The sequence below is a fragment of the Paralichthys olivaceus genome, chromosome 24, assembly GCF_024713975.1.
Source record: "Paralichthys olivaceus isolate ysfri-2021 chromosome 24, ASM2471397v2, whole genome shotgun sequence".
NCBI lineage: Eukaryota > Metazoa > Chordata > Actinopteri > Pleuronectiformes > Paralichthyidae > Paralichthys > Paralichthys olivaceus.
Window position 1 is genome coordinate 10,212,014 of NC_091116.1, and position 22,165 is coordinate 10,234,178.

The 22,165-nt window shown below is 42.3% G+C and overlaps 1 protein-coding gene across 6 annotated transcripts in view; it reads left to right on the forward strand.

Moving 5' to 3' along the window:
- LOC109638878 (neural cell adhesion molecule 2) overlaps positions 1–22,165 on the forward strand; it is a 381,983-nt gene that overhangs the window by 286,184 nt on the left and 73,634 nt on the right. For all 6 annotated transcript variants that reach the window (XM_020102061.2, XM_069521443.1, XM_069521441.1 and 3 more), the window contains one exon: positions 19,877–19,951. In XM_020102061.2, the coding sequence (XP_019957620.2) occupies positions 19,877–19,951 (75 nt within the window). The remainder of the gene's footprint in view (positions 1–19,876; positions 19,952–22,165) is intronic.

The following is a 22,165-nucleotide window of genomic DNA, read 5'->3' on the forward strand; positions in this document are numbered from 1 at the left end:
TACTTTGTTGTAAAACACAACATATTAACTTGTTGCTTTATTAGAAAAAGCTTATCCGTGAGTCCGCATTTCATTGGTTTTCAGCTTGAGCGAGATGTGTATTTCACAGTATTTCTTTTCCTGCTTTCAGCTCAAGTGGCTGTTTAGATTTGCAGCAGTCATCTCACTTTCTGCAGAATCCAGTAAAGCTGAAATATATTGCAGTCGCAGCATGTAACCAGTCACAACACCACCAGCAGGACTGCCTCAACAATCACACAAAAGCTCTTCTTTATTGATTGTGCATAACGTATACAGCACATTGTAAGACGTCTTTGGAAAGCCGCTCTACATAAATAGTACAGTCGTTCACAGCTACATCTTGTTATTGCCCAGATTTGACTGATGGATCTCAGTGGTGAAAAACATTCCCATTAGGTATCATGAGCTGCAGGCGGGGCTGCTGCTGCTTGTTTGGAAGGACTGATACTCTTCCAGAAGCCTATCCAGCGGGGTAGGAAGGTGCCACGAGAGACGAATGCATGGGACAAGACCCAGTTTCTATGGCAACAAAAGAAAATCTAAAAGAGGAGTTTGGGGGTTGGAAAAGGGGAATGAGAGAGAAGAAGAAGAAGAAGGGGAGGATGTAGCGGACTGTTATTGGGGATAGATGATCATGAAAGGAGGGTAGTGTATGTGAAACGCTGCAAATCTGGTCCTCCCCTGGTAGCCAGTTATTTATTCATCAATCATATGCATGGCACAACAGCCCCTCACAGCTCGCAGCTCCTGTCATATCCAAACAACATATCAAAGTATTTGAGTTGATATGGACCTAACCTGCTCCTGCTATTGTGAGAATCCATCACTGAGCTCAACACAAGGAGAGTTTTGCTGCGTTGAGATGCAGGGCCTCGAATTCCTCTTCTGAGCAGAGCCGGACTCTCAAACTGTCGTCCACCAAACCTCCGGGCTGCACGTAAACAGGCTTCTTTAAAGAAACACAGAGAGAAGGATTCTGGTTAACAGCAGCAGAAAGTACAGGCTGAGTATGAATAATTAAACAGATTTGTTAACGATGGCGAAACCGCAGCTCATTAACACTGAGAAGTGAGACGAGGAATGACTGGAAAACTAAAATTGTATTCTCTGTTTATTGTCATTAGGAGAAAGTTGTTTTTCGCCCAGACAGTGTAAACAATAGCTGAAACAATGCAGTGTTGACAGCCAGTCACGATTTTCTCAAATGGCCGTGATCTTAAAAGAATGCACAAGACAGGAACGCAGGCATGTGTGCAAATAAACTCACGGCTCCATAGATATATATGTAAACAACCAAACCTCCATGCGATTACCTCTCTCCAAGAAGCCCTGGCAGTGCAGCTCATTTCCAATGCTAATCAAAAATGAAGAGATTGTGTTCTTGACTCATTTCTGCTCTCTCCTCGAACAATTGTTGCGCTGCATCAGAGCCTCCCAGGATGCCCATTGTCTCCAGGCCACCGCGGCACAGCTGTGGGAGTCTGTGTTGCGCCTCCACTCCCTGCCCCTAGGCACATAGTCCAAGAACAAATGCTATTATCAACAACAGCACAAACAGTGGGTTGGAAAAAAAAAAGGACAGGTCAGCTAAACTCCACGCTCCCCAATCAGTCACCGTGTACAATTTAAAAAAACGGGGATTGTGGAATAAATAACAGCACTAGAGAAATTTGTAAAGAGTGTGCTTGGAAAATTTAGGTGGCGCCATGACACTGGAACAGAGTGGCTCAATACAGTCGTTAAATGTGAATTAATTAATTAATTACCTGTTGAGGATTTTCTGACAGATGATTCACTTCATAGAAATGTTAATGACACTGGTATTTCAGCATGTATGGTTTGTTTGTTTGTTTGTTTGTTTGTGTGTTAGATAGTTTGGTTTGTTTGCATGTAAGATGACGCAAAAACTACTGGATGGATAATTACGATACTTGGTGGAAGGTTGTGGTATGGATCAGGGAGGAAGCATTGAAATGTTTGGTGCGGAATCAGAATTTTAAATCACTTTCTTTAACATTGCAGATTTTTCATGGATCTTGATGAAAAAAAAATTGGCTGATATTAATGAGCATTTGCAATATGGTGCGGATTAAAATAAAATGGATCGGATCTAGTGAATTTGAATAAGGTCTCATAAGGGGACTGCTGGGCTTTGGCAGAGGTTTGTGCTCTACCGACTAGTTTTGTGTATTTGTGGACCAAAGAGCAGCTTCCCATTGAAGCTAATACAAGAAAAACACCACAAACCGTCCACACACATTACATCAGATTCAAATCGAAACATCAGACAATGTTTAGATGTAACTTGGGCACTTGTGTACTCCTAAAAGTGAGTTTGCATGATTATCTTGTTATATTTTCATCATTTACGCAAAAACTATTGAACTGTACACATTATGGAATATTATTTACCAAGAAAAGCAATGCAGTGGAGTGTGTGAGTGTATTCTGCAGGTGGGAAAAATGTGTGCTGGAGAGGGTTGTTAATGTAGTTTATTTTGTTGTATGAACCTGGCATTGAAGATTACAGAATAAGAGTCAAGCTCGGTACAATGGTTAACTTGCTTATTTAGCCAATGCTAATGCTGTTTGCTGCATTTGAGAGCACCGACACGCTCGACAATCGAGAAGTCGTAAAGGTGATTTGAACGCTCCCTGCTTATCGTAACACTTTTACACGCGGTGTGGTAAAGCAAGTGTCGTCGGAGTCATAGATCAGAAAGCATTCTCACTGACAGCAGGTTGTCAGCCACCACAGCAGCAGGTCAACTTTATAAAATGTTCCCCTGCAGCAAGCCAGCAGCAGCTTCATGCTGGCAGGGTTGACATCCTCGGTACATCACCTATAGTGTATGTATCATAGTGGAAAACACTTGTCCAGCTAGTTGATGATGTAGTGATGGCCACCACTAGCATCTGCTGCTGTGACTCAACACCACATCGGCCCTGTACCCCTGCCCTGCGGCCTTGCCCCCCACTCTCCTGGTAATCATTAGACTCTACCCCACCATGTCACCTTTCGTTGCGGATCACAAGTAGCAAAAATTGCCCAAGATAGATATGAACCTTTTTTTTTTTTTAGGTGGGGGGGCTGCTTTGTGCCAACCGCTCTGCCCTGCATTTAAGAGTCATTTCCTGTTGGCTGTCAGATGGGTGCATGCCTCAAATGAACCCTCCGCCGTCCTCTGTGAAAGGCGGACTGGCAATTGGCGAATGCGGGAGCCCATCAGAGTTTAATATCCTTGACCAGGATCAAACAGACCACCTGATATATGGCTTGAGAGTGTGTGTCATTAACTCGAATGATCGCAGACGAGAATCACGGGGGCCTTTTTATGAGCACATCCAGCCCCCTCCTCCTTCTTTTCTGATTTAGAAAGCTGACATGAGTCGGTTGGCTCTGGCAGTCCATTAAAACTGGAGTATCTGCACCAGAGCTGAGCTGTGACATTCTTCTTCTGTCTACGGAGAGTTTACAGTCGACGACGGCGAAAATTGCTGTAATTGTCACCACTTTTTGATGCATTTCTTCTGACTGTGAACCACTTTATTTGCACACAAACATCTGCACGCTGGTGGTGCTTGTGACATAGGCTGTCACTTTGTTCATGTCCCAAAAGTTGTTTTTTTTATCCACATGCTCATTTATATTCTTTTCTTTTTAGGTATTTTCCCCCAGATTCGGTTTATTTCATTTCTGCTTCTCATGTGAACATTATTGAAAACATTTCATTTGCCAATTAGCCAGCTGCTCCCTAGTTAAATAATGAATATGCTAATTCCAAAGCTGGGGGATATGTTGTCTTTTGAGTTACAGCAGCGACAATTATCCAAGTCAGGGATGCTCACATGGGTGTGTACTTGTGTGTGTGTACTGTGTTTATGTAGGGCAGCATGCATGTGAATGTGTGTCACTATGTGATGTGTTTGCACAAATATGTTTTTTGCCTTGGGCCCTTAAATCTAATATACTGCATATACATGTATGTTTACCTCCACCAAGGAGGTTGTTTGCAACCTTGTCCGTTTGTTGGTTGGTTTAGATGTTTGTTTATTTGTTTGCACGAAAGATTACACAATGACTACTGGACAGATGGTCACAAAACTTGGTGGAAGGCTGAGGTATGGGTCAGGGAGGAACTCAATACATTTCGATGCGGTTGATCTAGGATTTCATGTCAGTTTATTAAGAGGTCTATGAGTTAGTGAAATTTGACTGTTGGGCCTTGCCAGAGGAGGTTTAACTTGCATTTTTCATTCGGCATGTGGTGTGTGAACTGTGTGACGTTCATCAAGGACATAATGTGTGAATGTGATATCACCGTGTGATGTTTTGTGAATATTCATGTTTGTATTTGGCGTGTGTTGAAGGCCTGTCAATGTTGTCAGTGTGGCATGCATGTGTGTTTTAATGTAAATTTTGTGTGTTTTGCTGTGGGGCTCATGGTAATTCACATTATGTGACTTTGACAAACACTTTACATTAGGTCTGTGCACGATGTGGTGTTCATCTAGGCCAGTAGTTGTGAATGTGATATTTTCTGAAAGCATGTCGGTGTTTGTATGTTGACGTCTGCCTCGTTGTAGCACACATATGTGTTTCAATTCGAATCTGCCATTCATACGTGTGTTCAGGGGGATGTTAGTTTTAGAGGAATGCTTCCCTCCATGCATGTTGATTTGTTTGCCTTCCTTTATCTCAGTGGGGCGCTGAGTGCATGTTCCTGACAGTTCTAATTGAAAGCCATGCAGAGTTGAGCCTATGTATGCAGACACACACCCTGCTATCATCCATCAGTTAAAGGGGGAGGGGGGTGAGTGCACACCAGAGAGCCGGCGTACTCACCCATGAGCTAAATGACAGATCCTTCTTTAATGTGCTCACCGCTGTACTCAGCGCCACAGCACTTTTCAGAGTGATCACTCAACAGACGCACGTACTGTACCTCCACGTATGGCCTGTCAGCCTATTAATTAGAATTGTCACCTACTTTCACCGTGTGACAGATAAAATGCCGCAGAGTGCGTGTCCGTCTGTGTATCTGTTTACTCATGATTTATGAACACAGAGTTACGGCCTTTCAATAGGTTTCCCCTCACCTGCTATGTTTCCTCTGTGTGGCCATCTGAATAACAACATGACCTTTAGCTGCACTACCCATCTCCCATGGCAATCGATTAACAAATAATGATTTCACAAAAACCCCTCGCTATGAAACTGAGATGATTATCAGTTGGTTTGATAAAATGTATCATAGAAGCTTTTTATGCAGCCTTAGATTCTTGCTGCTTTTTAAAAAATGTACTGCAGCCTCAAATAGTGTCCCTGTGTCCGACGTACCAGTTTACACTGACCTGATTTACTGTGCTCTTGAAAGTCACTGTACTCACATGAGCATTTTTCATGGTGGTCGTAAATTACCCATTAACATAATGGATACCTTCACGGGTCACCGGTAAAAGTCTCCAAACTGAAAGTTTGCTCTTTTGTCAAAGGCCGAGTTAACTTTTTAGCCACGTAAGCAGCTCTCAGTCTGTCCGTGTATCCATCCACACTTGAAGTGCATCGGCTTCTAGAACAACTGTTGGAATTATTGCTGCAGAATTTGAAACAGACAGTCATTAACACACGAATCAGTTTGCCTCATGTAGCCTAACATGGTGCGACATCCTCCGCCCCTAACCCGTGAGTAAAGTGAGGAAAAACTTGCCCAAGAAAAAAAAAAGAAAGCTCAGAGAGTCGGAAGTGAGGGATCCCTCTCCCAGGGATGGACAAAAGTAATTTTACTGAGAGAATGATGTCTTCTTACCCCCATAATCTTTCAATCGCACATTCGTAGTTCAGAGTAAGACATCTTGACAACTATTGGATGTCTTGTTGTGAAGTTACTTGATGATAAATTCTCATGATTTGGGTGGTCCTCATTCATTTCCTTAAGCAGCAACTGCTGTATCCAAATGCAGCCTCACAGAGATGTTAGCAAAGTCTTGTTTAATGTCCTTTTGCATAATTTGATCATGAGCTCATCATTTTGTCTCAAAGTTTAAAACTACATTTCAGGAAAACTAGAATGGCACTGAGTAGAGCGCATACAAAACCACATTACAATTCACTAGATCCAGATTTTTATGTGGATCTGCACCAAATTGTACACACTCAATGCAATGATGTAATGGTGATGTAATGTGAAAAGGCAAAATATATTAAATTTTTGTTTTATTCCTCAAAAAAAAAACAATAACGCTTATTGACTTTACCTGTTGATCCTCATTTACATGTATAGTGCGGGAGCGGTGTAGAGGTCAGGATGACGGAGGGAGAGAACATTTTGAGTAATATTCACTCTGGCGTGATTTGACCAAAAGGTGGCAGGTCCCGGCTTCCTGAAATCTTGGTTGGGCGGACCACGGGGACAGTTGATGGCAGCTTCTGTCAGGGAGCGCCACATGGACGACCATGAAGCTGTCACAGAGAGAAAGAGAGAGATAGAGGGTGAACAACAGATAGACGTGATAACCGCAAGGAATCGGGAAAGGTGAAGAGGCAATGGCACAATGAAGCAAGAAAAGGGAAAATATGAAAGGGGCTTGAGTGAAATGAAGGATGATGGGTTGAAAGGGAAATGGAAATACAAAAGTGTGCGGCAGTGGGAGGAATTGGAAAAGCTGAAAAGTGAATAATGCAGCCTGCAGCTTTGAAGCACTGATCTTGAGATCAGAGAAGAGAATGACATTAGCTCAGACTATGACTTTTTTTCTGGTCTGTCACGCCTAATGAAAATTTTTTTTACAATAATGACCATATTCTATGTTGAAAAATTCCCATTTTACTAATTTCTGTCAGATTTATGAAAGCAGGATATAATTATTTAAGATTAATTCACTGTGCATTTCGTGCCATAAATTTCAGCTGTCCATTCAAGAGCATACAGTTGTATGACTCATTCTGCGAACACGTCAAATCCATTGTTATCGCTGCCTGCTCATGTCCAGTTCAGTATAATTGGGATTTATGCTCAAATCCAATTCACACTCAAATCGAGAACACGGTATTGTCTCATTCAGGAGCAGAACTCGGAAAATGAGTGTATTTCAGTTTACAATGTATATTATTTAGCGGAGAATTCCAGCTTTAATGGTCTGCACCGGTATTGTCATGGGATGTACCCTCCCAATTAGGCAGACTGTTGACCTTAAACCTTTGAATTTCATTTCAGAAAGGCCGCTAGCAAGATCCCCAGAGTCTCGTCTCTGTGGTCTGGCAGGAGTCGGTGACCTCCCCTTTGTGACTGAATTAATCCGTAGGCCTGAGATAATGGCCATGTCACAGCTACCGGCAGGATGTGGCGGGAGAATAATCAGCCCAGTACCGCGCCATTTCAATCCCTGGGCAATGAACGCTTCATAGCAGAAAAAAAAAAACAACCTGTTGCTTCGCCCATTCTCCAAAATGCATGAAATGAGAATTAAGATACCAGCCCTCAGAGGCGTAGCAGATAAGCGCACCTCAGTGTTGATGGTTCACAATGGTATTTTGGCACAAGAGGAGTTTTTCTGAATTCATGTCTTTGTTACATTGTTTACGTTTGATTTGAAGACTTTCGTAAGTGATGCTTACATCATGGCTGTGTCTACTTATACTTGACATTGATTGGTTTGTAAACGTCTCACATCGGTGTGTCATAAATTTGGTTTGTTGTAGTCTTTCCGTTTGAATGTATTACTACCAGCATCACCAGGCACAGTACTCGACTTTAAATTGCACCAAATTGCACCAAAGTTGCTTCCGTTTCTTTTTCTTCTTCTTATGTTTAATGCTGTCTCAACTGCCTGCAATTTGTCCGAAAGTCTAAACTACCCAAAAACAGAAGTGAAGCATCTTTAATGATTGAAATGTTTGGAAATATATATTTGTTTGTATTTTGTCACCTTGAAACTTGTAGCAGATGTAGTAAAAAAGTGCTGCTTTCATACAGTAGGTGGAGTGAAGTATTTTTTGTAGTTGAAGTAAAGGTCAGATGCTATCTTTGAGAATGTCGGCTTTGAGTATAGGCTCCATCTGACTTGCAGAATTGCATATTTTCAAAGTGAGTCTGACTGTCCAGCCGAGACCAAAGAACAGTCTCTGCCCAAAGGACGGGGAGACGCTCCCGGTTGCAGAGAGAGGCACAGTTGTGTACATGGTTTGTGAGGAGACAGCACGATTGTTAAATCTTCACTCTGTTGTTGAGGATTAAGGTCTGAGCTCTTGTTTGAGTTCTGCGAGTGTTTGTCTCTGAACTGCAGGAACAAAAAGTTCTGTGTTTGTACAAGGGGGGGGGGGGGGGCAGTGATAGGAGCTTGTTTGAAAAATCATCCTCTCCTGACCCCTTGTTCCATAACGGCGGATCTCCTCCTCGGCCGGAAACTGTTAGGTCGTGGGCGCAGATGAACTTAAAGTCTCTGGGGAGGAGAATACAGGAGGAGAGGAGGCTGTGCAGCAAATTATCGGCTGAGGCAGCAGAAGACGAGAAAAGGTTACCAGGTATTTTAAGTCACAAACTGTGCATCTGTTGCAGCTGGAAAATTCCACCCTACTTGTAAGTGTGTGAAGACTAACAAGTCCACTCACAACTGGTCTTCCACCCACAGCAAAGGTCTTAGCACACCAAGTCCATATTTGTCATGTGTCTTTCTTAATCCGTCACGCACAAAAACCTCGCACGTTGAGTGGTCCTCTCTCTTTTTGGAATCATCGGGTCTATTCAGTCCCAAGAAGCCGTCAGGAACTAGGAGAAATTCTTCTTCTGAGCAAGGAGCTGCAAAATGAGTTCAGGATGTCAGCGGTCCGGGTTGATACGCTACCAGGGCTGAGCATATTTAAAATAAGAATACATTTACGTCGTCCAATTGATCCGAGCAGCTCTAACAACTCTTCGGAACATATTTCTGTTCCGAAAACTTTAATTGCGGACCAAAGTTTTGGAGACACAATGTAAAATGAATGAAAAACACAGACTTGGTCGAACTGCGTTATTATCTTCTCCCCCTGCACTTCATCTGTGCCTGTCTCCTCTGCCCCACAAACAGTACTTCCTGCAATGACACGCAAATTAACTATAATCATAATAATTTGGATCTGTTTGCTCTAAAAATAAATATAAATGGAATTGTCTCCACGCATACACACTGCTGCTGGAGGAGAATGGCTGCTGTTTTGCTCCTGCCTCTCTCTTAGTCAGGAAGAGATGGTGGGAGAGCATGCAAACCTCTTTCTCGCTTCATGTTTTAGCAAATACATTGAGCAAATGCCCAGTGAAAGGCTCTTTCCACTGACATAATTCTTGGTGTTTGTATGTCTAGTCATGACACGCATCATCTTTTTATTTATTGTTTGTGTGTCATTTATCTTAAAAGATGGCAAAATTATCCAATAACCAATTTTTTATTTTGAGTTTTATAAAACATACTATTCACTGCTTCTGTGTTTCTCTCTGGCAAATTTTCAACCTTCACCCACTCACAACCTACAAGGCTTCTCTCCGCAGTGCCCGGGAATCAGATACTGCCTCAGAGGCGTTTAGGTTTTATTACTCAATCGCTCTTTGCCGAACTCATTCCAGCCGACTCCTCTCACAGTAACGCAGAGAATCCCTTAGCTCGTGGGTTCACCCATCTCTTTGTGCTTATAGAGGGTCTGGGAAATAATCAGCCGAGCTCAGCCCGACCATTCAAGTAATCTGTGTGTAATGTTTGACGGAATGGAAGGATATTTTGAATTTGTGGATCATCAAAAAGCAAACCACTCACCTCCACCTCTATCCACTCTCCTGACCAAGAAAATATACTGCACCTCCATCAGATTGTTATTATTGGTGTGACTGATGCACTTCTGGACTATATTTGCAGAAAAAGGATACAGCTGCAGCAGCCATAAAGATCAGTGGCAACTTTCAATCCAGCTCTGTGCATAGCTGCTAATATCATCAATGATTTCTGTCCAACATACTACAGTAACAGTGACGTCTATTTGCTTTTGTATGCTGATGATCTTAAAAATGTCATTTTCCTGTCGACCTCAGAGACAAGGAGCAACCTCTCATTAATATATATTTGATTAGCTTGTATATATTCAAAAAAAGGATGGCCGGTTATTTTAATTGGCTTTATTAACCCAATCATTTGATGGGAACCTTTTTCTTCTTGATGGATGACCTTATTAATACGTAAAGGAAACTGCCGCAATTCTTGGAAGCAGAGCAGCTCAAGTGACTCATTAAAACTGTTAGTGCTGCTCCACTAACTGTATTCTGTGCTATTTATCGTGAAGCTTCTACCTGATCAATACATCCTGAGCATTCAGAGCTGATAAGTTGATGGACAATTTGGAATTTCCTCAGCTTAGTTGGTTTTAAACGGAATATTCAAGCTCTACATTGGAAAAATAGGTATCAGAAGATAAACTGTGACTGTAAGTTTCATATCGTAATAATCTATAAATACTATGGATTGTAGTTACAAAAAGCAGCTCTGTGGGCAGGATGGTGTGAAGGAAAACAAAGTGCCCTTGGATTTATGGTAGAATTTCCGACGCCCCTTTCCACTGGTAAAAAAAAAACCCATTTACACCCATGAACATCTATCTACCTTTTATCTACAATGGGAATGGATACAATCAGCATTCGCTCTCTGCAGTAGACGTGGGTTTTTATCGGCTTCGATCAACAGTGATAAAAACATGGCACCTGGATAAACGTGGACATTTCTTCTTCTTCCTTTTTCGTTTTCCGCAGTCTGTACTCCAATGTTGCACCTTTGCTGACTGACTTCATGACGTCCATTGAACTTACGTTCATTGGCGCATAAATAGACATGCATGTTTGTATAGATATTTTTTTAACATCTGGAGAACAGCATGAATCTGTGACTTTTGTCTTTGTAACGTGCAAGATGCAGCACCGGCAAGACAGTAAGATGTTCCATGCATTGTTTTCTGCACATTTGTGATGTCAAACAATAGGAAGCAAGTCAATTGCTGGTTGTTAACTGGTTTACCTGCGTTTAAAAAACCTCTGTATACCAGCATATTTTTAATTAAAACAGGTTTTTGCCATTTGCTGATGTTACTGTGTCCAGAAGCTACTTTGTGTCTTATGCAGAAACAGGCTGCAGTCGGAGGACAGAGGGAGAGGGAAGGGATAAACAGAAAATAAAGAAACAGAAAAGGGTGACAGAGATAAGAAAATAAGTCTAAAAATTGGACACAGGACTGAGAAGTGCAGAGGACACAAAAGAACAGAAAATACCATAGAAATTGTCAAAGCTTGTATATAATTTTCATTTGAGCATGCTTCTATTTTTTGAAAATGGAATGGGGATATGGGCATTATCTGGCACCTGTGTTTGCAGCCTCTATTTTTCTTAAGTTTCCATAAATATCAACACAATATCTCAGAAAATCATCTTTGCGAGGGAGGATAAAGAAGCCAAGGCTTATGAGACAATACGCAGGTCATGCAGGAGTTTACGTTTGTGAGCCGTACTCCTGGATGTCTATGAATATTTGTTCTGGTTGCTATTTTACATACTTCGACTCTAAAGGTCAATATGCATGACAACCTGTGCTGTGTTACTCGTGCATACTGAGGAATAATTTTGCAATTCACTTCCTAAACAATTTGCAGCACCTTTGACATATAGAAGCTCTGACTGCACGGAGCAATTGAAAACCTGAATTGAAAACGCGGCCCTTTAACCACCCCTTATTTCCATCATGGCTGATGATTGCATTGCCGCTTGGAGCTCTGCTTTTTCCCATTCTCGCCCTCTGACGCAGCCTCGATTGTCTGACTGGCTGCCAACAGCATTAGCGTTTGGTTTGTGGACAGAACGGCCATTTGGGAATGTTGCTGTCTTTGTGGCATAGATTGACACAATGGCAACTTCATAGCATGAGATTTACATTCCTCTTGTGTTGCCAGTTTTGATCTCCATAAAATAAGCACTTCATCCTGCACTTGGAAGAAAATACCCTAAACAACATTAACATCAAGAATACTACAAACTTACTAATTCTATTCAGCTTTTTTCTTCTGTCTTTGTTTTAATGTCAAAGTCAAAGTCAAAGTAGCTTTATTGTCAACTATTTCACATGTAAACATACAAAGCAGTCGAAAGAACGTTTCCCACTCTCCCCACAGTGAAACATATAAAGTGCACAGGCACAACAGATAAACAACAGATAAACATTACATTACAGCAGTGCAAGTTAAAAGAGGTAAAAGTGATAAGTGATAAAAAGTGATAAAGTGATAAAGTGCAGAGACAGTTTGTTTCAGAGTCCTGAGTGATTTTTGGAGGGGAGGGGGATTTCAGCCTGTTGTCAGACTGTCGGATATGGCTGGGGGGAGTGAGTGGAGAGAATTTAGCTTCCTGACAGCTTGGTGGATGAAGCTATTGCTGATTCTGGTGGTGCGGGAACGGAGGGTCCTATACCTTCTTCCAGAGGGTAGGAGGCTGAAAAGGCTGTGTGCGGGGTGGCTGGTGTCCCTCGCAATCGAGGTGGCTTTCCGGGTGAGGCGGGTGGTGTATATGCTTTGCAAGGAGGGGAGTGGGGCACCAATGATCCTAGCAGCTGTGTTCACCACGCATTGCAGTGCTTTTCGGCTGTATTCAGTGCAGCTACTGCCCCACACAGTGATGCAGCATGACAGGATGCTTTCAATGGTGCCCCTGTAGAATGTGTTCAGGATGGGAGTGGGGGCTTTTGCTTTCTTGAGCTTGCGGAGGAAGTAGAGGTGCCGCTGGGCTTTCTTCGCCAGTGATGCAGAGTTGGTGGCCCAGGAGAGGTCCTCACTGATGTGCACCCCCAGGAATTTGGTGCTGCTCACTCGCTCCACAGCAGCACCATCGATGGTCAGTGGTGGGTGTTCAGTGTGTCTTCTCCTGAAGTCAACCACAATCTCCTTTGTTTTGCTGACATTCAGCAGGAGGTTGTTGTCTCTGCACCACGTGGTCAAGAGGTTGACCTCCTTCCTGTAGTAGGTCTCATCGTTCTTGGTGATGAGACCCACCAGAGTAGTGTATTAATACTTAATGTTAGTTATTTGCTGGCCCAGTAAACGCAATTAGGACAACATATCCAGGATAAAAAATCATTAGTATAACTTTTATCAGGAAATAAAAAGTAAAGTTATTTGATAGTGATTTGCTGCATAATTGTCCACTCCACCAATATGATGACTCGCAAATGCAAGAATAAAAAAGTCCTGCGAATACAATGAAGGCTGCAAATTGAGTTTGTATTGTCTCATACAGCCACAATTGGTGCAGCCGTGCTTCCTCTGGCACTTTGCATATTTCATATATTGCATTGCTGCAGCCTTGTTAATAAGAAACAGAAGGTAACTCTAGCATCCCAAGTATCTGAAAAGGGAAAGAGGCAATGTAGGAGAAAGTTTTGCCATCTGCTAAATACAATTAAGTTGCATTCTCTTAGTAATTACTGAATACAGCAGAACATCTGTGTCCTTGCATATTGCTGCAGGAGTGTGTGTGTATGCATAACAGGATTTTCATGATTTAGGGATATTCTGTATGTAGAGAGACGTCCATCATGGCCACCGCAGCCTGAGGCATAAGAGGCTTAAGGAAGGAGATGTGAATCACAAAGCAGTCGGTGAGTGGAAAGTAGAGATCCAGAGGAGGTGTTTCGAGAGAGGGAAGGTAATAGGTAGCTGTGGCTTGCAGCTAAGTTTGCACATGCGGTCTCAGACTGTATGTCGGCACGATTGGATGAGGTTGGAAGAGTTGAAAGTCTCCTCTCCAGCATGAAAACAGGCTTGTTATGCAACCAGGCGGATACATAGGGACCGGGGACAAACAGGAATACTTTGACAAGATTCGTCAACAACTTCAGCGGGCACCATAGGAAATGAATGTGAAGAGAATTTTTTGCTGCTATGAAACATAATGCACTCCTCATGTCCCTGAAACAACATTTTCCTGATCTACTGTGCGTTGCCCTTATACGCTTAGGCTCTGTGTATTGGTTCTGTGCTCTTCATTGAAGCCTGGAGGGTTATTCAGCTCCTTTAAAGGGCAGTGATTCAATCTATCCATCCGTTATCTATACCCACCTATCCTTTCAGGCTGACAGGAGGGGTTGGGGCCAGTCAGTGCTCATATAAGTGTACACCCATGGTCACAGAGCAGACACATGATACAAACAACCATGCACTACTACGGGTTATTTCGAGATGCTGTTTAAACTAAGGTGCATGTCCTGGAGGAAATCTGAATCCACTAACAGTTCCATGATTTAATCAGAAAAGTGACCAATGGAGGTAAATTAATGAAATCCTCGTCAAGTTAAATTCCGCTACTGAGAGGAGAAATGATCCAATTTCAGTGAGCGTGCAGTTTCCGACATCTTTCAGCCAAAAATTCAATAATTAAAACCAACATTCCAAACAGACAGCTCACATTTGAAGTGTTTTTCACAGCAGCAGAAGATAGTTAATAGTTTGGCGTCTAGGCTCAGATGTCATCATTGCCCCAGATATGATTACATAGATATAACGGAGAGTGATGAGCAGAAAATCTGTAACCTCCCACTGTCGCAGACTGCAGGTGGATGCTGGGGGTGGTGGAGGGGCTTTAAAGACATGCAGGCACCTACAGTGACACTAGGGCACCAGAGGCATTGACAACCAAATCAGGAGGGTGTGTTTGATAGAGGATTGAGGAGAGTGAGGCGCGTCACGTGAGAAGACCAGTGCAGCTCGCTCACTAACTCAGTAGAGGAGGTAGTGCGGATCGTCCTCTAACCAGAGATTTGATTCCTTTCTATATGTATGATAGAGAAAGTGCTGCACATAGATGCACTGTATGAAAGTGTGTGTGAATGGTGTCGGGCAAAACTTTACTGTAAAGTGCTTTGAATGGTCATCAAGACTTGAAAAGCTAATACATACCATTTACCTTATTACCTCACCAAGAAAGCCCCTTTATGAAATTCCACTGCAATTCATTAGATTCATATTTTTATTTTGTATCTGCACCAAATTACACACATTCATATTTATCAATCTCCAAATATGCCTGATTCTTTACATCAAGATCCAGATCGAGTTCTTTCTCAGGTCATGTCCCACCTCTCCACAAAATGGCACAGCAATCCGTTGAGTGGTTTTTGCATAATCCTGCTAAACCAACAAGCGCAGGCTAATAACATCAACAATCAGTGTGATTAGCAAAAAAAAAACAGGAGCAGTTAAACAATCGGACATGTTGCCATGGAGGAGAAAACAAGGGCGATTGTACAAAGGATTCCATAAATCAATCCATAAATGAATAAATATAACTGTCCTGGTTCAGCTTTGTGCTTTTAACGGAAAACATGGTTAAAACAACAAAGAAATGCTAAATTGTGTTACAAATGTTTCTCCAACAAAGAAATCCCCGTCAACGGTCGATCCCTCGGCACCTGGTGCCTCTGCTCACCTGAGAGACGGCTTCAAACAGCGCTCACTGTTCAAAAGCTAATTTCTTACTGGATATCATTTTTTCCTAACACACGCAGGTCCGGGTGCACACAGAACATAGTAATTAGTATTTTATCTCCTTCCCTCTTTCGCTCACGCTCTGCGCACCCTCCCCACTCTCACTTCTTGTCTTTGTCTCTCTCTCAGTCTCCGTGGTTCGAGGGAAGAATTCAACTCCTTCGCTAAATCACAAATAATTAAAGCAGAGCATTTTTTTTTTTTTTGCCTCAGGGCGTTTATCGGCTGCGTGTGCTCAAAACATTTACACACATGCGCACGGACCCAACACACTCACAGCTGCCCACACACGTAGAAGTGAAGCACATACGCCCCCGCGCACCCTTATGCACAAACACAAACACACAAAAGCATGTTCTCTCTGGTGCCTTTTATTTGGCCACGGCATTAATGGGGCTTTTACGGCAGCACAGGATTAGAGAATCGCATTTTAACGTGGCTGCCAGCTGATTGAACACCTTCCACGCTGTCAATCAAACGCAGGATCCAGCCGCCTCCTGAATGCAATGTTCAGGTTGTTTTAGTCTCCTCAGGACTTAAGTTTCAAACACTGTTGCAGCGAATCCAGATGTTCCTGAGTCATGTCAGGTAGGCCAGCTCCTCCACCGTGACCCCAATTACCTCAATTTGTGGAATATATTGATTTGGCATCGTTTCAAGAACGTCCAAAAGGTTTAGTGACTTGAAGTCAGTAAATTTCACCCTGTATGTTCTTTTTTTTTCTTTTCACTGGACGGTCGGGGTTATCAAAGAGAAGATCTCACACTGATTGCTCGAGCTGTTCCAGAACAGAGTGCTGACTTCTGCTTAATTCTTCATCAATGGAGTTTATTGGCCGTTAAGGAAACAAGCTGTAAACACTGCACTGGCATATAATCACCCTATAAAGTGATTCAATGGATGTGGTAGAAAACCGTCATCCAGCTGACACACAGCAACATGGGTATTCATTTGGATTCATGTTTCTGGCAGCTCTGCTTTGGTCTCCACCAACACCTGAGGGAGATATTTGGCTCCATCGCTGCTAAGTCAGGTAGTTGCGAACTTGTCTGACGGCCATTTGGCGCTGTGCAGGCAGTGTGAACGGTTGACTGCTGTAGGGAAGTGATGCAGACGAGGGCTGTAAGAATGAACCAAAGTTGCGTTCACTCGAGGGGATAGCGGCTTTCACGTTACGACAGGCTGTCGTCAAGCTGCTGAAAGTAAAAGATTAACTAAAGCAGCTTTCATTAGTTTTACTTTTGCTCAAAAGTATTTGCGTCCTCTGGCAACACAAACAGAATTCTAAAAAGTAGAAAAGAAGAGAATAACATAAGATATACAATCGGAGTTCATGCAAAGAAAGAATGCATAATAAAACACCAGAACTGAAATTGAAATAACTATGTATGTAAGCTAAAATAGAAAAAGTGGTACTCACATTGAAAACTAATATTGGCGGTGACATTCAGAAGAAATGAAAAGTTATAATGCACTAGACAATAAATGTAAAAAAAATGGTGCCTGATATTAAACTTAACATTTAAAGTCTGCCAACATTACCTAAGGTTCATCAAATAAAAGTGAGTTTAAATGAGTTATTTGATGATATAATACAATGTACATGATTGACAGCTGAGCCTGACTCAGGATTGGTCGAACATGCAGCAGCTCCATCCCTCCACTGCGTAGACTCTGGCTCCGAATGCGTCATTGCCCAAGAGTGGATACACGTTGTCTCGTCTGTGTTGTTGTTATGTATTAATGTGTTCAGTAGCAGAAAAACCTCAGTGAGTACTGAGTTGAGAAACTCTTTTGTTTCTATTTATTTCTTAAATGTTTGTCAGGTCAACTTTAGGCAACATTAATCCTGGCCAATTGGGTGATATCTGAACCAGCAGCAAAATGATCCATAATCTTTTTATTTTTATTTTTCGTATTCAAAAATAGATTTGTTCAAGTCTCCATGTCGTTAGGCGACCTGACAATTCACGTACAGCATCGACCATGTCTGACATGTAACAAATGGCAATCAATGGTTTTGTTTGTTGTCTTATTTCACTTGTCACCAATGCTCCTTTGGAGGAGCTGATAATTGCAGCTGATAATTGCAGCTGATAATTGCTTTCAGGCTCATAACATATTGACCCGAGCTCTGTAATAACCAGACGAACGAGACAGAAAACATTCAATTTCTGCAAGTTTGTCAAATTAGCATGTCACTTTGTGTCCCTACCAGGTGAGACGGGTTGAATAAACAAATTCTCCCGTGTCATATTTCAAATCCAGTCTGCATTCTCGTTAAAATGTCAACGTGTACTCGCTGCAGGGACTGTTTCAGCTGAAAAAATACAGTTGCATTTACCAGGTTGAACTTAATTATGTGATTCACACCAACGACTCCGGCGGCAGAGAGAAAAAGCCCATTTTTCTTTTTTTCCCCTTCCGGGTTTTGTGAGCAACTTATTACGCGATCAATCACATGCAGCACAAACAGACCCGGATCAATTAATAATTGAAAACCGTTAGAGTACTTGAAGCACTGATCTGATCAGCCTTAAGTCAGAGGCAGGCAGTGTGGAAGGGTGCAAGGTTAAACAGACATGATTAATCAACCCTAGAACAGTATCTGTATTTATTTTTTGGAAACAGTGTGTGTGTGTGTAAACAATAAACTGGGTCTCAGTTGGTTGCATGCTAAATGCTAAATATAAGCAGTTTTAAATAGTCGTATACATTGTGGACCATTGAGACAATTGCTTCATGGTAAGGATTTCTGTGTGTGTGTGTCTTACACGGCATGAATCCAATCAAATACATTGATATTGCTATTCTCCTCGACTCATTATATCGCCCCCTAAGGTTTGCGGCAGCAGTGGTGCCCCTCTACTGCCATCTGTAGGCAGCCTCCACTCAGGACAGATGGCTCCCCATGATAAATGCCAGAGAGCAGCCTCACTGTGGTGCTGCTGCTGTCTGCAGCCACCCCACCCCCCCTCCAGAGAAGCAGCAGATAATTATTTCATCATTTTCTCAATTATTGACAGAAGCCCTGAGCTCCGCTGTTACATTTCCAGTGTTGTGGCGAGAATTAACATCCATTAGAGTGTTTTACAGAGTGTGTGTGTGAATGTGTGTTCAGAGTTTGATGCTAACTAGATGTGGGCCAAGGATGGGGGGGCTCAGATGTGACAGGCTCATCAAATATCTCGCCACACTCAGACTACTGCTGCGTCAATAGGCTCTAACCTAAAAATGACCCCCTCCCCACTGAGTTTCTAATCATTACTCATCACATTAGACATCTAGACACATTCCCTGCTCCACATTCCCTATCTTTACCTCCTAGATTTTTTCTTCTCTGTCTTCCATTTGACAGCCACAGTTTTATTCAGCTACATGTCACTCCAACTTTAAAAAAGCCTCACCTGGAGCCCCCTATTGTGTGGCGTTATGGCGGCGCTTACAAAAGAGGCTTTGTCGCTTGACTCTGCACATTATGTGGCACTGCCACCGCCTGCAGGATGATGGTCCATTTTTTACCTTCGTCTTCCAGCGAATATATCCAGTCAGCTTTTGTCACGGAGGCTCTCGGTTTGTTAGAGCCTTGCACGATGGTTATTTGTCACCAAAGGGAAATACCAGCACAAGTTGAAGTATTCACTGATCCCTGCTATTTCTTACCTTGTTAAATTTCCATCCGTCTGTTGTTCAATTCATAAACCGTTGTTGAGAGTGATAACTGCAAATAGCATTACAGCACCTCAGGCTGAAAGGATCCCATTCATTGCGGAGCTGACTGGCAAGCTTGTCACAAACACCCATGTGCCTGTTAGACGATACAGCCAATGTGTTGCAACGCTTTGTGAGGCAGTTATATAAATTTTCATATTAAGTTTGAATAAAAAAAGTAAAAACTGTTCAATTGCTCATTTAAAAGATGGCGAAAATACACGAGGAAGGGGTAAACTCAATATCACAATACGGAAATGTCGATGAAAAACACAACTCTCTGATAAATAGCTGCAAAATTGGTTATTTCTAAGAAGCCCCTTATTTTCATCGATGGATATTTGCATGTAAACTGCACCCTGCCTTTCAAATAATTGCAGTAAATGGTGGCACACAGAAAATGGTCCTCGGATAATGAAAAATAAAATGTGGCATAAAGAAGGAAATGAGCCACACTGCTTCGCAGGCTGAAACTTTTTCAAAGCAATTTTGTATTATTATGTCTCTGCAGTCAGCAAACAATGACAATCTTTTGTGCTCTGTTCTGTTATAATAACTAATCAATTTTTCCTTTTCTGTCTGTCCCCCTCTCTCTGCTACAGCCGCCCTGCAGGTTTCCATATCCTTGAACAAAGTGGAGTTAAGTGTCGGAGAGTCCAAATTCTTCATCTGCACAGGTAGAAACGCCGCAGACTCTCATTTTGACGTGGGTTTTCTGTCTGTATGCATGTGTGTGTGTTTGGAGGCAGGTCAGAGAGGCAGCAGGGGGGTTGCATTGGCGCTTGTGAAGTCTGTTTGTTGTGTATGATTTGACGATCGCAGCACAATCGATGCTGTCCATATGGTGAGTGACTCTACGACCCAGCGATGACTAGATCCTCACAGGGGACGGCCCCGCTCCCCTCGTCGCTCCTCCTCCGTGTCCTTTCTGAACGCCGTATCAGCACTCAGCCGTAGCAGAGCACCTGACGCCCGTGCCAGTGGCTCGGTGGGGTGGCAACACACTCTGGCAGGCCCAGCCCGCCTCCTGCAGACTGCCTCTTCTCTCCCGCCAACCCACTCAGCATGGAGCTAACAGCCAGGGGAGGCCGACACACTGGGAGGGGGCGTCGGTGTGGCGCCGTAATGCTGAGGAGGACAGAATGGGAGGTAGAAATAAAAAATAGAGGTGAATGGAAAGAAACTGGCAGGAACTAAAAGGCAAAGGTAGAAGCTTTTACTTTAAAAACATTCAGAAGCAAGAAGAATGGAAACAGGCTTTGAGGTAGAAGAGCATTTGCCTCCATCCATCATCAAAGTGAAGTGTTGTTTGTTGTTTTTCTTTTGCCCTTGTCCTCCGCTGGCATTCAGACATGTTCTTTTTGACCATATTCACATGTAACTCGGCCAACTGGGGTCTGCTGTAAAGCATGGCAGAACAGTCAGAGTCCCGGTAAAACAGAAGCAAAGCCTGCAAACATAAAAAAGAGTTATTCTATGAAAGTGACTTTTTGGCTTTACATAGCCGTGTCCCACTGTAAGGATCATGTCCAGGTAAATATAATCCTGATTAGAAGAATGGAGCAGGAAGCACACGAGGGCACTTTTAGGAGGGCACGTTTGTGAGGAAAGGCAGAACGCAGAGGTTCTGTTCTGAAAGTGAGGGTCCTCAGTGAAGTCCATTTTTCTTGTAAATTGTTTCTAAAAGGTTTTGGGGCAAAGTCAAATGCTGGGCAAGGCAGCAGCAGCGAGGTCAGGTCATATTTATTTTAAATATGTTAGTTCTATCTGCTTTCTAAAAGCCCCTTTAAATATCATAGCTTTCAATAGATGGGACTAAATAACATAAAAAGTAAAGTTTAGGTTTGAAAAAAAAGTTTTTGTTTAATCCTGTCAGACGCTGATGGAGCAAAATGTTTTCCAGACGATTCATTTTTCATATTTTATGAGCTTTCTTCCATTTTTATATGCCCACAGCAGAATGAAGCATAGGTTATTATAAACATTCAACATTGTCGTGATTCCTCCCTGGTTTTGAAACCTTTTGGACTTTTGATTTATGTTTTGAAATGCTCTATATTTAGGTTTTTGTGTCTCTGCCTCAAGGTTTCTTATTTTATTGTGATCCTTGTGTTGAGTCATTTCCTGTTTTATTTTGACTTTCCTGTGTCTAATTGTTTGTCACTTCCTCTTGCTTCTGCGCCTCCTTTACCTGCGTTTCCTCCCTAATGTGTCACACCTGTGTCTCCTTGTCTCCTTTCCATCCTGTTAGTTTGTCTCTTCATTTTTCTGCTTGTGTTCTCCTCCTGCTTCACTTTTACATTGACTGTAAGTCTGTTTATATATTTATTTATTTGCTGCATTTCCTGCTAAGTCCGCCATCTGCATTTATCTGCCAATATTTAAAAATTATTCTCAACTAGTTTTAAGTCCTTGTTTGGCCATGATTGTCCGACATGTCCACACAATTATCCATCAAAGGTCTTTCTTCTCTTTCATTTTCACATTTCTCACTCAAAATACTGGGATGGATTTCTATTTGATTTTACTCAATTTCTTATCTTCAGCCTTGAGGGTTTCTTATTTGTTCATGAACACTCAAAGGTCTTGTACCGGGACGCTTGCAAAATAATCTTATCACCAAACTTATTAGAAGTGCAATATTATTGTTTTTCTTTTCCCAATGGTGTGTATTAATTTCAATATCATGTGCAATATCTCATATTACTTTCTTCTTTTTATGATGACTTACTTTTTGGTACTCTGAATACATTTTATTGTTTTAGGGAGGAGCATAGAAGCATTTTTATTCTGCAGTCCTACGCAGATAGCTATTAATAGAAATTAGCCAAAAAGAAGCCAAAACACCCCCAAAAACTCACGGTTTCTCTTTTGTGCGGAAAAACGTTCAA